At 38.1% G+C, this 15,103-nt stretch overlaps 1 protein-coding gene across 1 annotated transcript in view; it reads left to right on the forward strand.

Annotated features, from left to right (window-relative positions):
- Nucleotides 1-14,689, forward strand: part of LOC108432167 (heparan sulfate glucosamine 3-O-sulfotransferase 6) — a 30,796-nt gene extending 16,107 nt beyond the window's left edge. The window contains exon 2 of the mRNA XM_017705831.2: nucleotides 11,964-14,689. Within this exon, the coding sequence (XP_017561320.1) occupies nucleotides 11,964-12,582 (619 nt within the window). The 3' untranslated portion in view covers nucleotides 12,583-14,689. The remainder of the gene's footprint in view (nucleotides 1-11,963) is intronic.
- The last annotated feature ends 414 nt before the right edge of the window (nucleotides 14,690-15,103 follow it).

A 15,103-nucleotide genomic window follows, 5' to 3' on the forward strand; every position in this document is an offset into this window, starting at 1 on the left:
AACTTCCAGAACAGTGGTCACTGAATAATTCATAATAGATTCTTAATAATAAATCATAAGATCAGTTTCTGTATAATAAGTCTAACTGTTAAGAAGTTAACAGAGGTTTCCAGTTTCCCGTCCTGTACTTTCTAAACACTGGTAGTTGATTAAACTGCTGATGGAGTTGATTGACCATCTAGGGTCATACCTACCAGTGCCTGCAAAAGCCATGACTGGATTACATGACTTTTTACACTACAGTTTTTATAATTGTATTAAAAATATAAAATTATACTAAGTATAATAAAAATGAATAAAATATAAATTGTATAATTTCTATAAATTCCTGCCATTCCTGTTTTGTTTCATGCAACTTGTGTAGTTATCATAGTGTACCAACAATAGTCATAATTCATTTTTAATGACCATTTTCCACCTCTCATTGTCCCTTTTTTGTTTTTTCTTGCTGTGCCAATAGACCTATGCAAAATCTGAAGACTCCTGGTCAAATTCCATGTTTTGTTGATTTTCTAAGTGAAATTAAGTAACACATATTCTACAGAGAACACACTTAAATCTGACAGCTCTGAAAAAAAATTCTGCACAGTTTCAAATGATTTCATATTAAAAATAAATAAAACAAAATATAAAACGCAGCATAACGTTGGCATGGGCCACATGTTTTTATACCAGTTGCTAACATTAAAACATATTAAATGCCATGTTCACAGCCCAGTTTATTTATTTATTTATTTTATTTAACTGTTGTATAAAAGCAATAGAACACTCGAGGTCATGTGTTTTCACTAGAACATCGTGGCTATGATGATCTACGGCACTCACATTCAGCTCATGCCTTCAACAAAATCACAGCTGTGAATTTATTTCACGATAACACACTCCCTCTTGTGTTCTGTTTTTTATAACATAGAAACTCAACATCATTTGACCAGGGGTACTTTTGCATACGACTGTATGTAAATGATTTCTGTTCTGATTGGCTGTCCTGTTGAAGCAGCCTGGGCTGAAACACTCCTTATACACACACACACATTTTCTAAGTCTCTTCTCCCTCAGGGTTGCATTGGGGTGCTGGAGCCTATCCCAGCTGTCATCGGGTGGAAGGCAGGATATACCCTGAACAGGTCGCCAGGGCACACTCCTTATAATGTCAGTGTAAATGGTGGGGGCCAAGGTGCAGAATAAGGAAATATATGCATATTTGTACATTAATATCCGCATGACTCTGCTTGTTTTAATGTTCTACAACAAGCAACGATCAGTATGTAACTGCACCGTGCTTTTATTATTGTATGCCATAACTGCAAAAGGGTTAATTAACTTGAAAACAGTTGCGTCTTGAAGAGGTTTGTTCCACTTTTCACTCATATTCTTTTTCAACTGCACACTGAATATACCATTGGGTCGAGTGGTGAGTGACATTGTGAAATTGTTGGTTAGTGTAGTGGGTAACACCTCTACCTTCTATGCTGTAGACTGGGGTTCAATCCCCACCTGGCTAAGCACTCTACACTACACCACTAAGAGTCCTTGGGCAAGACTCCTAACTTTCGCCTACCTGTGTAAAATAATCAACTTGTAAGTTGCTCTGGATAAGAGCGCCTGCCAAATGCTGTAAATGTAGCACAGGCCCAGGCATGCTGCACAGAAGATGCATGTCTTAATGTTGAGTGTGCATGTGTGGAAGATAAATACTCAAAGGGATATAAAGAAGCAAGCCGAGTTGCATTTATCCATCTGTGTCCTGCTCCTGTCAGATTCTTAACAGCTGAAAGTGAGCTTTCTCAGTACAGAGGGCTGTAACGTTTATTAGGAAGACTTTATGGCCTGTAATAACAGTAGTCTGACAGCATGGAAATAAGACTGCTGACTGTCTGTATTGTCCAATATGACATTTATTGGTGAAGTGGTCATCATGGTGACATTAACAACTATTAGCATGCCAACAAAAATGCACTCCATTGCTTTCATAAGTGCTTTCTCATTTATGTGTGCATTTCAAAAGTTGAAATGTTTTGCTATGCTGAAGATGAGTTTGATTTTGTCATATTTCAAGACTCTGTAAGCTCTAACAGACTCCTAACTTTGTGAACTTGCAGTGCTTTCTGTGTCCTTATGGAGATATGTCAAGCTGCATATCAGCAGTGACTTGACTACCACAAGCCTGGACAATGTAACAGCCTTGTCTTTTTCGTATTTAACAACTCTGATGAAACCATAATGTCATTTTCCTGTTTTGCCAGGAAAGATGAAAGGCTGCAGTCTGGCTTTATCTGGTTAAAGGGGTTTCTGCATAATTTTATCAGTGAGATGTAAATAAAGTCATTCAGCGAGGTTTGATAAGAAATGATAAATCTGTAGAGACATTGACCAGTGATCTCTACAATGCAAATATAGCCATTTTATCTGCTGTGAAAATAAGCTATGAACCTAAATGTGCCTTTGGACTTTTCATTTGTAATATTAATGATGCTAAAATAGTGGTTGTGTAAAATAGTGAAAAAGCTGTTTCCTTCCATTCCCTGCATGTTCAGCTCCACAATAAATGGACAAATGGATCACAAAACAGGCAGCAGATTCATAACCATTTCACATAATAACTTTTTGTTGTTTTAATTTTCTTGTATTATTTGAAAATTCCAGTTACTCTTTGCATTCTTACAATTTGAATGATGAATAGACCAAAACTGTGTATATATATATATATATATATATATATATATATATATATATATATACACACACACACACATATATATATATATATATATATATATATATACACAGTACTGTGTGAAAGGTTTAGGCATCTAAGCAAATTTTTGAACAATTTACCTTAGCAGTGAGTTTCTCACAATACACATTAAAATAAAGTCATATTCATATTTCAAATAAACATAAAAACAATAAAAAGTAACAAGAATTTCTTGGGTCCATATTTTTCCCACCACAGAGACTTGTTAATATGTTAATATCATCAATGACATCATGAGCACAATTTACTGAAGCACTGATTGGTCAAACCAGGAGCTGCTTTTTAAGTACATATAATACTGGGCTTCCTCGAGGAGAGGCTTGGAAATGGCTAAACACACTAGCATCCAGAAAATCACTATTATATATATATATATATATATATATATATATATATATATATATATATATATATATATATATATATACATACACATACACACACAGAAAGACAGAAAGAGAGAGAGAGAGCACTATCAGAAAACACATCATACATATGACAGTTATTAAACCGTTCAACTTGATAACCATCATAAATCTTCCAGATATTTCTGATGTGGTAATCTGTTGATTCAAGCCTAATGGTGGAGGCATTTGTGGCCAGTCAGATATCTGTGGGGGCTGATACTACCCCTGCCCCCACCCTAAACACACCACTCTGTACATGTAGTCCTTTTTCCCCAGCATAGTTTTCATGTTGACATTTGATTTACATCCTCTATCCGCTAATCTTCATGACAGTGACATAGTACTGCAACTTGTGATTCAAGATTGTGGCTTGTGAGTTCCCATACTCCGTTTGGCCTGCCTCTGTCTTTAGGGCCTTGATCAGTACCCTTTGTGCACAAAACATCTGGTAATAGCTGAAGTAATAATCATTGAATAATTTGGGGTTTTTTACAAGCTTAATTTCTGATGTATTTAAACTGTGAATTAAAAACATGGTTTGAGACACACCAGACTCATACCCAATTTATCTGGCTGTGGAGAACTGGGCATAGCTGCTGGTTCTTGAGAAGTGGGTGATTTAAGTCTGCTAAAGTGTGCTAAATGCTAGGGTGCAGGAAATAAGTGGTGTGGAGCACTCATGATCGTGATGGAGAGAAACGCACATGTATAATCAGTGGCAAATTGCTACTAGTGTGTGCGTTCCCAGAACAGCGGGTCGCTGTCTGTCTAATAGTGCCAGTCACTACTTTTTTCCACTAATGTTTCAGAACACCATTGCACCACGTCTTCCTTTCAGTTAAATCGTACACTGCGTGTCTAGTTAACAAGATAATGAGTCATCCAGATTTCAAGCGTGATCAATTCATGATCACTGAACTTAAAGGCCTTAGGCTTACAATTATCCTGCCATGAGCTGCTGATGTTTCGTTAAATAATTATTAAGAGCTGTCAGTAAATTGCGCAATACATTTTAAAGAAATGAATGAAACTGGTACAGTCTATTTGGAGTTACGCAATAATTTTGGAATAAAGACAACATAAACCTCTTCCTTCGGGCTAATACCCTACAGTGAATAACACACTTGAAAATAGAAAAACTTCAGTGTTTTCTCTACATTAAAATCTGCTTCAAGTCTGTTCTCAGTTAATTAGATACGTTTTTATAGGAGACACGCCAGACAACTTTCTAGTACTGAGAGAAATCAAAACCCATGAAAGAACATATCCTCCAGCTCTCCACTGAAAATTAGAGTTGCTTTTATGTTAATAGACTTGTTAGAAATGTTACCATGATGACTTCTATTAATAAGTCTATCTAAGTGTTCACTATTTCTTGTATTGTTGTGTGTGTATATATATATATATATATATATATATACACATATATTGACACAGCTATTGTTTTATATATATATATATATATATATATATATATATATATGAATGTTTTTCTTTGTTTCTTCCTTCTTCATACACACATATATCATTGTCATCCCCAAACGTTTCATGAACCAATAGAAATAGTACAAAATTACTTGTAAATATTCTCATTATGTTTTTGTTTTCTCCTGTAAAGTTAACATTTTGGACATACTTGTGTATATATATCCATATCAATGTTGTCGGAAGCAAAACCTCTCCAAAATGGTCACTCTACTGGAGAAGGAAAAAAACCTACCTCACTTTTAATATAAGTCAATGGAACCAGACATTCATCCAAGTTATTTTGGGCCATTTTTTGGTCCATTCATCATAAAATGAACACACAATGTAAAGAACAACAGGCAAACCAACAAAAATGGAGATACAAGGTTTTGATATAGCATGAAACCCTAAAATGCTGTATATTATTGTTACACTGTTATGTAGGTAGAAGGGGGTTGGAATGGAAGCCACTTCCACCACCCCCCACTATGATGATGAGAAAGTTTCTCACATTTAAAGTACCATCTAAATAGTAAGTGTGAATGTAAAATAATGGCAAAAATGGCCTAATTATTAGAAATGATTACAGTGACTACAATGACTGGCTTAATGCCTTACTTTATTTTTCAAGTGGCTAAAATGGGCCTCCATTGTTTGAACATCAACTTGCAGTTGAAATAATTATTTTTATCTCCTTATTCTCAACTTATTTCATTGCCTTATTTCCACCAGCCACTTTATTAGGTTGCTAGTAAAAGGTTGGACCCTCTTTTGCCTTCAGAACTGCCTTAATTCTTCATGGCATACTTTATATATACAAGGTGTTGGAAACATTCCTTGGTTGTAATAAGTGGTTATTTGAGTTACTGTTGCCTTTCTATCATCTCGAACCAGTCTGCCCATTCTCCTCTGACCTCTCACATCAACAAGGCATTTTCGTCCACACAACTGACCGCTCACTGGATATTTCCTCTTTTTCAAACCGCTTTCTGTAAACAATAGAGATGGTTGTGTGTGAAAATCCCAGTAGATCAGCAGTTTCTGAAATACTCAGACCAGCCCGTCTGGCACCAACAACCACGCCACGTTCAAAGTCACTTAAATCCCCTTTCTTCCCCGTTCTGATGCTCGGTCTGCACTTCAGCAAGTTGTCTTGACCACCTCTACATGCCTAAATGCACTGAGTTGCAGCCATGTGATTGGCTGATTAGCTATTTGTGTTAACAAGCAACTGAAGAGGCCAGTGAAAGTGGCCAGTGAGTGTACAGTCTTTTATTGAAGATGTGTTTTGCACTGCAGACAGGCCGCAGAATACACAACACTGCACCATATTAATTCATTTTTGTAAGCACCTTCTCAGTCTAGGACTTGAAGGGTTATTTTTAATCCTGAGAGACAACAATTAATGATTTTTGTCGGTGCCATGGCCACATTAACTATGGATGAATTCAGCTAGACAGCTTTCAGTCATTCTGTGATAAAACAATACTTATCAGAGGGACCTTTAGGGCGTTGAGGAGGAGGCAGAAGACATATACACAGACATAGAGCCTCAGTCTCCTGTCCTCCTCAGTGCCACCTCACACCTCGGAGACAGACACATTGATCTGCAGTAATTGTGGCGCAGAGTGGCAGAAACATGGATACATGCAGAGATGTGATACTGCACAGAAGCTGAGCTCTGCTCTGCTTAAAAGAGTTAATAGATTTTCTTTTTACCTTTTGAGAAAACCTTGCCCTGGGTCCTTCTCAAATGACCCACTTCTGTATATTTAGGATATTAGGACTTGGCTTGGATGTACACTTGTAGGAAAGGTATCTAATTGGTATAGATGTTTTACATGATATGGAGGGGTTTTGAGCTTTGCAGAGGTTCTTTGCACTCATACATCTTATTGAGAAAAATAATTATTTAAAGAACCAGCCACTGAAGGGACACAGACATACATATTCACACTCAAACTCACAGTTAGGAGCAGTTTGGCCTGAGTAAGGAAACCCACACAGACGTGAGGAGAACATGTAAACTCCTTACAGAAAGGACCCTGGTCACCTGGCTGGGGAAGTGAACCCAGCCCTTCTTGTTGTGAGCCAACAATTTTGCGCTGTTTGGCTCATGACAAGAGTCCTGCTCACTGTGCATGGCAAAATTTAAACCTTTGCAAGCTCTTGGTAGAGCAGTTTAGACTGTCAATGAGTACATAGAACAATAATAAATGAAATCTTTTCTTTGTGCTTCAGAAGAACAGAAAATGTGTTCACTCAAAACAAACTTACAGTAGAAGTAGTAGTGGGTATACTGGTTAAAATTCTTGTATGAGTTTTTGTCATAACTTTTATACCAGCATGCCACAAATAAGTGCATGCTGTAGTGCAAAACACACTAACGTTTTCCAGTCAGGGATGCAGGGTTGCCAACTCTCATGGCTCTGGCATGAGACGCACGATTTTGGTCTTTTCTCAAGCTCTCACTCTATGTAACAAAATCTCATAACCTATTTTTTTCATGTTATTTCTGCAACGTAACATCCAATAGATTTGAATTGCAATGTATTGAGAACAGATTGGACCTACCTCTTGCCATTCTGTCTTTTTTTATGTCATTAGCATAGGGATTAGAGTACCCATGCAGTGCTGAATGCAGTGTGGAGTAATTTCCCCCAGGGCAGAAAGCGTCTGAAGTTGCTTGGATCAGTTCAAGTTCAAGTTCCTGTTTAACTTTGTCTCTTCAATATCTGCAGCCACCTGAGATGGAGTAGGTACTGAAAAAAATCAACTACAAATTACTAGTTACTTCTTACAAATTGTATGTATTTACTTTAGAATTGGCTTCTAACTCTCTTACAATCAGACAAATGTGGAGAATTCGTTTTTAGTACTTATTTGGAAATAAACAGCTAGTCACAGTAAACATAATTTGGGAGGCTTGTCATTATCCACGAATGTCATGCACAACTAATGCTGTTTGAACACTTAGAAACTAGTCAGTAGAAAGAGTTCAGAAACAGCTGCCTCAAAATGCATATCTTCTTTAACACAGCTTACAACACACCCGTCCTAGGTATTCAGTGTGCTCAATGGCTTGGTTCAGGTATGTATGGAGCTGAGTTAGAGCAAATATTTGGTAGGGTAGATGCTTAGGGTTAGGGTTAAAGAATATTGACTATAAAGATTGTATACTATACTCATTTACTATAATGCAGAATAAAAATATTTCACATTTAGTTTTGAAGCTGCTGGAGACACACAGCCAGCCTTTTTGTTATATATTTAAAAAAAATTTTGAACATATAGGGATGTACCAATGTAGCCCCTTACAATTATCTCTGTTTTGTTGTATTTTTGATGTTAGGCTTGTTTTGCCTGTGCATGCATAGCCTAACGGAAGATTACATTTGTTGAAAAACTTACCCCAGCGCTGTCAAAGCGCGTCAATGTCGAACTGCAGTCGCTCTAGAAAGAATGAAACATGTCTTCTGTGGTCACTTTCCAAAACCAACATTTATTTATGCCAAGGATCTGTGCATGTTTATGGGTGCCCTTGACATGCGTAGGACAGGAACCTCCATCCATGTTAACCAACCATACGGGTTTCTAATACTAGAATGTCATCATGGCCATTCTCAAAGCCATGTCATTAAATCACATATGAAAGTCCTGAACGGAAGTCTTTGACAAAATAGGACTTGATGGAATCCATGTGGTAAATATCAATGGGGTAATTAGATGTGTTGGAAGTGAATTAAGTAGCATTTTATTTATTGAAGGGGTAGGCCACAACAGTTCAACCCAGCTTCAGTTATGAATACTAGTTTCCTCACAGGTGCCTTGTATTTGGGTTCCTAATAATTAATGCTAATAATTCATAAAAATGAATACAGTGGGTAGATTGAAATAATCCTTTAACATTCACCTCGACTTAAAAAAAGGGGAAAGTTCTAAAAAATATTGAAAATCCTCCAGTTTGTCAGATACAAATGAGATTGAATATAATCACCATTACCAAATATACACTTGAAAATGAAAATGCCAAAAGGGGTTTTTATAGCAGTGACGTAGTAAAACTACATTTGGTACAAGAAAAAAAAACATTCAGTGGACAGTTGTTTTATTAGCAGTTCTATTTTATTATTATTTTTCCAGCTTTCAAACCTAATCTCTACCTGCTGCGTCTGTAGCATACAATCACTGACCACCAACAAAAACTTTGACACACTTCCCTGAACAGAAAACTTGTTAGTGCAAAACACATATATAGGCTATAATAGAAGCCAGTAAGTTCTCTTATGTGTGTTTGTTGACTCAATAAAAGTTCTTTAGGGAGCTAAAGTAAGCTCTTCTATGGCGTCACTCCAAAAATAATTTTTTTAAGTGTGCATGTGATTCATCTTGTAACACGAACATGTTAAATGTGATAACTTGAGGCTATGTTTCAGATTGACACTCTTTATACAGTCTTTTTTTCACATGTGTATGAAAATAAAGACATTTTAGTGGTTCAAAACAGACATGTACTTTAATCAGACCCAAGCCGCATCTATTAGCTGTACGCCATTAACTGTAGACCTCCCAAACCACATCTAACGTCACCAGGGAATTAACTCTGGTGTTTAAGACAAGACGCCTTGTCCCACAGACGTTTTTCCTGTGCCCGACATCTCCAGAGACCTGGACACAGCACATCTCAGCTCCTCATACGCACACAGGAGGGGCCTGAGACAGTGGGGAAGGGGAGGAGGAAGTCTTGGGGCAAATTACTGTTAAGTGGTTTTTGTGGCTTTGTGGGTTTTGCTGATCAGATCCTTATTGAGTGGCATCCTGTTTCACATGAGGTCCAAAAGCCTCCTTTAATCACACCACTTTAGAGCTGGGTCTGTACACGGCAACTGACAAAGACAACCTCCAGCATTTGATTTTCCTCACATGTAAGAAAACAAAAGCTTGAAGTCATTGGTGGTTTGGCTCAGATGAGGAGCAGCAACGTACGCTTCCAATGTAATCTGCTGGCAGGAGGGGCCGTCATTAGTTCTTCGCAGTTGGTGCAAATTAAATGAAGAGAAAACTATTTATGTGCTTACATAAGATGTTCTGAATCTTTGTGTTGGAGCATGTGGACCTGCTGTGACCTTGGAGAGCTTAAATGTGATATGTGTATATGTTCTCAGGCCCATGCTCTTCTGTGAGCAATTGATTGTTCAATCTTGATACATTTTATACTTTCAAACTGCTTTATGTGTCATGATTTGGTTGGGCTGCACATTATATCATTGGCTAATCATTATAACAATATTGGCCTTTACAGTGCTGTTATCACAGACTTGAAAAGAGCCCTACAATCAGTCACAGTGCTCTTTTGTTCCAGATGGGTTTTGATGAATCAAGATATGTCATGTGATCTAACAATTGTAATAATTTTGGTCAAACCTCTGGCCAAATAACATATTTTCTTGTGTTTTTTAGACTATGAAAAGAAGTGAACGCAACCTCTGCAGCAAACTATGGTTTAGTTATACTTGATTAACTTATAATGGAAAAATTAAGTAGTAAATATTGTATGAGCAAAAACTTCAGCTGTAACATCTCAGAACATAATTATCTCTTGTATTGACTTATTAGGCCTGTGTAGGCAAGTCAAGAATTGTCATTAGCTAATAACAACTATAGAAGGTAATATATTCCCTGACTCTTCAAAACATATGCTAACAGCCATGAGCTCTTATAAGCAGCTGGTTGAGGATCTGAAAGTGATGCCTACAAAGCAGGAGAAGGCTCTGAAATGTCATTAAGAAATGGCAGTTAAGGGGAACTGTGGAGGTCAAGGCAGAATCTGGAAGACCAAGCAAACTCTTAGAACTGCTCCTATGCTGGCCAGAAAGGCAAAGCAAAACCCCCCTGTGACAGCAAAGAAAAAGATTTAGCTCACACAAGTGTGGTGGAGCACCTGCTGTTTGAAATAAGCAAAAGAATGCCTAGGTAAACCAGAGTTTGGAAACAAGAGTAACATAGAACTGTTTGACCAAGATCACCACAGGTATGTTCAGAGAAAAAAAGAGCAGCATTTAAATGAAAAGAACATTTTGCCAGCTGTCAAGCATGGGGGTAGGTCTGTTTGGAGTTATGGCACAAAAAACATTGAATATGTAGATGGAAGTATGGATTCTTCCAAATATTTGTATATTCTGGAAGCAAATGTGGTGCAGTCAGATATGAAACTGAAATTGAAAAAAGGCTGGCTTCTATAACAGGACAATGATCCAAAACATACCTTAAAACTCATTATGAACAACTTCAAGAAAGCTGTAGCTTTTGGAATGGCCCTCACAGTCCTCTGACTTTATTGACTGTGGGTAGGTCTTAAACATGCTGTGCGTGCAAGACGGCTCAAGAATACTGTAGAAGTAGACATTCTACAAGGAAAAGTGGTTGAAAATATTACAAAACAAGAACAGAAAGATTCCTAGCTGGCTTCAAAAAAGTTTGCAAGCCATGATATCTGCAGAAGGTCTCCAATCAATTGCACATACCACAATTACCGTTTTTGTTTGTTTGTTTGTTTCATCATACAGAAATAAAACTGATTCTTTCATTCTAATCATTTTTTTAAATTATACATTGTGCCATGTCTGTCTGTACTGACGATACCCCGAAGTTCTTTTTTGTTTGCACTCGAGGTGCCTCTCTTACCTCACACAGCCTGCACTGTTTTGGACTGTTCCTGAAATGGAAATGCATTTATGTAGCACTAGCACTGAACATTGGCTTTCATCAGAGCTGTACATTTGCATTGCTTTTTCCTCACAAGCAAAGGTGGGTCAAATAGCCTCATCCCATAGTCAAGCAAAAAGATTTAGAAGTAAAAGTAAGTACCATGTTCCGTACAGAACCGCAGTGGAACTTCTTAATACATCTAGCATGTCTCAGCATAGAAACTAGAGTCTGTTAAGTGCTATTTTTCTCTTTCTAGCATTCTTCAGATCTAAAATAAACCATCAAAGCTTGAAAATTAGAGGTGTGAGCAACAACAAAGCAGTCCAGCAGCTAAAAAAGATTCAAAGGAAACTCAAGCACAAAAGAGAAGTGGTAACTATGTGAATGACTAAAGTGGAGCGGAGTAAACAGTAGATGCATTATCGCTAATAATACCTGAGCATAATTAAAGTTACATTTGACGTACAGGTCCATCAAAATTGTATGTAAGCACATAAGTGAAATGCCCAAATAGTAATTGCAGATTTGTAGAGAAGGTATCTTTTTATAATTGAGTAATTGACAAAGTGACAGTCCTACTATTTTTTCATTGATTTTATTCGATTAAATGCTCCGTTTTGCAGGAACCTGATGCCAAGGACTCTGGATGGCCAGATCACCATGGAGAAGACACCCAGCTACTTCGTCACCAAAGAGACCCCCTCCAGACTGTGTGCCATGAACTGCAGCACAAAGCTGATCGTGGTGGTGCGGGACCCAGTGACCAGGGCCGTGTCCGACTACACGCAGACACTGACCAAAACCCCTGGGCTGCCCTCTTTCCAGAGCCTGGCCTTCAAGAACTCCAGCTCCGGGGCTGTGGATGCCTCATGGAGTGCTGTGCGTATCGGCCTGTATGCCCAGCACCTGGAGAACTGGCTGAGACACTTTCCTCTGTCTAGCTTCCTGTTTGTGAGTGGTGAGAGGCTGGTCAGTGATCCAGCTGGCGAAGTAGGCCGCGTTCAGGACTTTTTGGGCCTTAAGCGCATTGTTGGCGACAAGCATTTCTACTTCAACCGGACCAAGGGCTTCCCGTGCCTGAAGAAGCCTGAAGGCAGCAGCAGGCCCCGCTGCCTGGGCAAGTCCAAAGGCAGGACACACCCACCCATCTCTTCTGAGGTGCTCCATAAACTCAGGGACTTCTACAGGCCCTTCAACCTCAGGTTCTACCAGATGAGTGGGCAAGACTTTGGCTGGGACTGAGCTTACACCAAAAAGAGTTCTTTGGAAGATTTTATGGTAGAACCAAGTGAGTGGCTTCAAGTGATCTATCCATGCTCTGCCCACAGTTTAGTTCTTTCACAGCAATTGTCTTGTGGTTGGACAAGGTTGATAGAATACTGGCAAAAATCCCATTTGACTAACAAATTGGCTTTGGAGTAGTAGTTATGTAGTTCCACTACATAACGTCGAGTTTAAAGTGCTACCGAGCTGGACGATGTTGTTGTAGCTGATTAAAACTAGTCATATTCGAAAAGACAACCAGTTAGCTACTATGCTAATCATAGCTCAAGTACACATGATGCTGAAACTACTGCGGGGTGAAGAACGGTGGGGCAGTCATACTAGGACCCATGGTGCAGTAATCTTTATGGCACCTCATACTCATATAGATACTGACACACGACTCACAAAGAATGTTTCTTAACAACATACCTCACCAGTCAGCTTCCATGAACACTACACAGATATCTCCCTCTTACTCTTAATACATCTCATCCATGATCATTTTTAAAAGGATCCTGTGCAACACACAGGCTGATATAGCCATGATTTATAATTGTAATATCTTAAATAGTACAATGCAGACATTCAGTATACTAGTGGATGGAATGGCATGTCTTGTGAGCATCTCAAGATTTGCAACAAAATAAGTGGGTGCAGGACAGAAAGATCAATCAAGTTGTTACAGAATCATCCACTGAAAGATTATTTAGAGAGCCAGAAGCGGTTCTTCCATCATTCCAGCAAACCCTTTTTGGAACCTTTATGCATGAGATATTTCTTTACATTAAACACCAAAGGCATTATCAGAGGAGGCGGTTCACTCATTGAAATCTGAATAGGACAGCTTGTGACACTAAACATGTTTTACAAGACGTCCCACCCTATAATAAAAAGAGTCATTCATCTTGTTGGGAAAAGTTTAACCAGGAATAGCATCTCGCCAACTCACACTTGGTTTCCACCATTTTTTCAATGGTTTTGTGCTGTGTGTGATGGATTATGGATGATAGAGGTCTGAAAGGATACCTTCAGAAATAAAGGGTGCATTTGAGGAGTCCTTCAAAATGGGACAGCCTTTTTTGATGTAACGGGTGTGAAGCGCAGCCCACTTTAACATGCACACAAGTGTGGATTTAGGCTAGTACTGTTGTAGAGTTTCTGAAGTCCTTACACCAGAGACAGTATCAAAGGACCTTTTGTGGAGCCAAAACAACCCAAAGCAGCATTGTGTTGAGCCAAAGACCACAAAATAATTTTGTCAGATTTCAAACAATGTTGCTGTATAAATGTATTTCCCTATCCATGTTGATAGGAGCCTGGTCTACGACTGGAAATAATTACCCGGGGACTTTGCTAAGTTGGCCGTCGAGTGCACAAACTTGCCTAAGGACTTTATTACACGGTCTTTAAAATGGAGCAAGTTGGAGTTGAATGAATATAACCAAAGGAACAAGTTATCCCAGGTATAATATACTGTATATAGAAATGTGAACATGTGTTCATGAAACTTGTGTCTCACAGTTGTCGATGAGTCAGAATATTATGTAATGCACAACATACTGTATATGACAGTAAGGACTTAAAAACATCATTTGATACACATTTTGACTTCTGGCGCTGAACAGGTACCATCATACTGTATATTTAAAGTGTATGTAAATATGTTTATCCCTTGCTATGATAAGCTAGTATTGCATGAGCGTTGTTCAATCCAGTACAGTTTCATGATTTTATGATGGCAAATAACCACTATTACGGCATTAAAAAGTTTTTTGTAGGGTTACAGGAGGTACAATGAAAAACCGGTGTAAACTTCCAGCCACTCACAAGCTACACCTTTTAGTGTTTGACAGCATTCCGTCTGTGTGTAATCATGGATGACGCAATCTGAGTTAGATTTGGCCTCACAACAGTAGAAGTGTCTGGAGAATTTGAACAGTACAATGAATTGCGTGTGAAAGGAACTTGAGACTTATAGCAAGTGTGATTCTGTCTGTTTATCACGCACTAAAGCATTTTCAGTGTTTTCTACTGGTGAAATGCTTGAAGCTGAATATGAGATTAAAAACTCCTTTGAATACAATGCTACTTTTTTTTGTTTACATTCTTAAGCATTACATTTTATTCAAGGAACATGTTGTCGCTGTCATTTCCTGCCAATACCTCACAACTCCATTTTAAATATGAAACATGCATTACATTACATTATATTTACAATCGTAATAAACGGAGCAGTAGAAATAAACCAAAATAAATGTAATTCCATTAAACATACATTAACGTTAAGACATTTTTTCTTCTCCTATTAAAGGTACTATTTTTGGAGATAGGAGGTTTTGTTCCATGATATACAATTTCCTTGTTGACTTGCTGAGCCAACTCAAAATGCATTCGTTTAGCACTTTTTATATGTTTTCATGATTTTTGCACTTTTTACATGTTTTCACAAGCAGCTTTACAGAAAATCCAGGTCCAAGCCCTAATGAGCAAGTTAAGG

The sequence above is a fragment of the Pygocentrus nattereri genome, chromosome 14, assembly GCF_015220715.1.
Source record: "Pygocentrus nattereri isolate fPygNat1 chromosome 14, fPygNat1.pri, whole genome shotgun sequence".
NCBI lineage: Eukaryota > Metazoa > Chordata > Actinopteri > Characiformes > Serrasalmidae > Pygocentrus > Pygocentrus nattereri.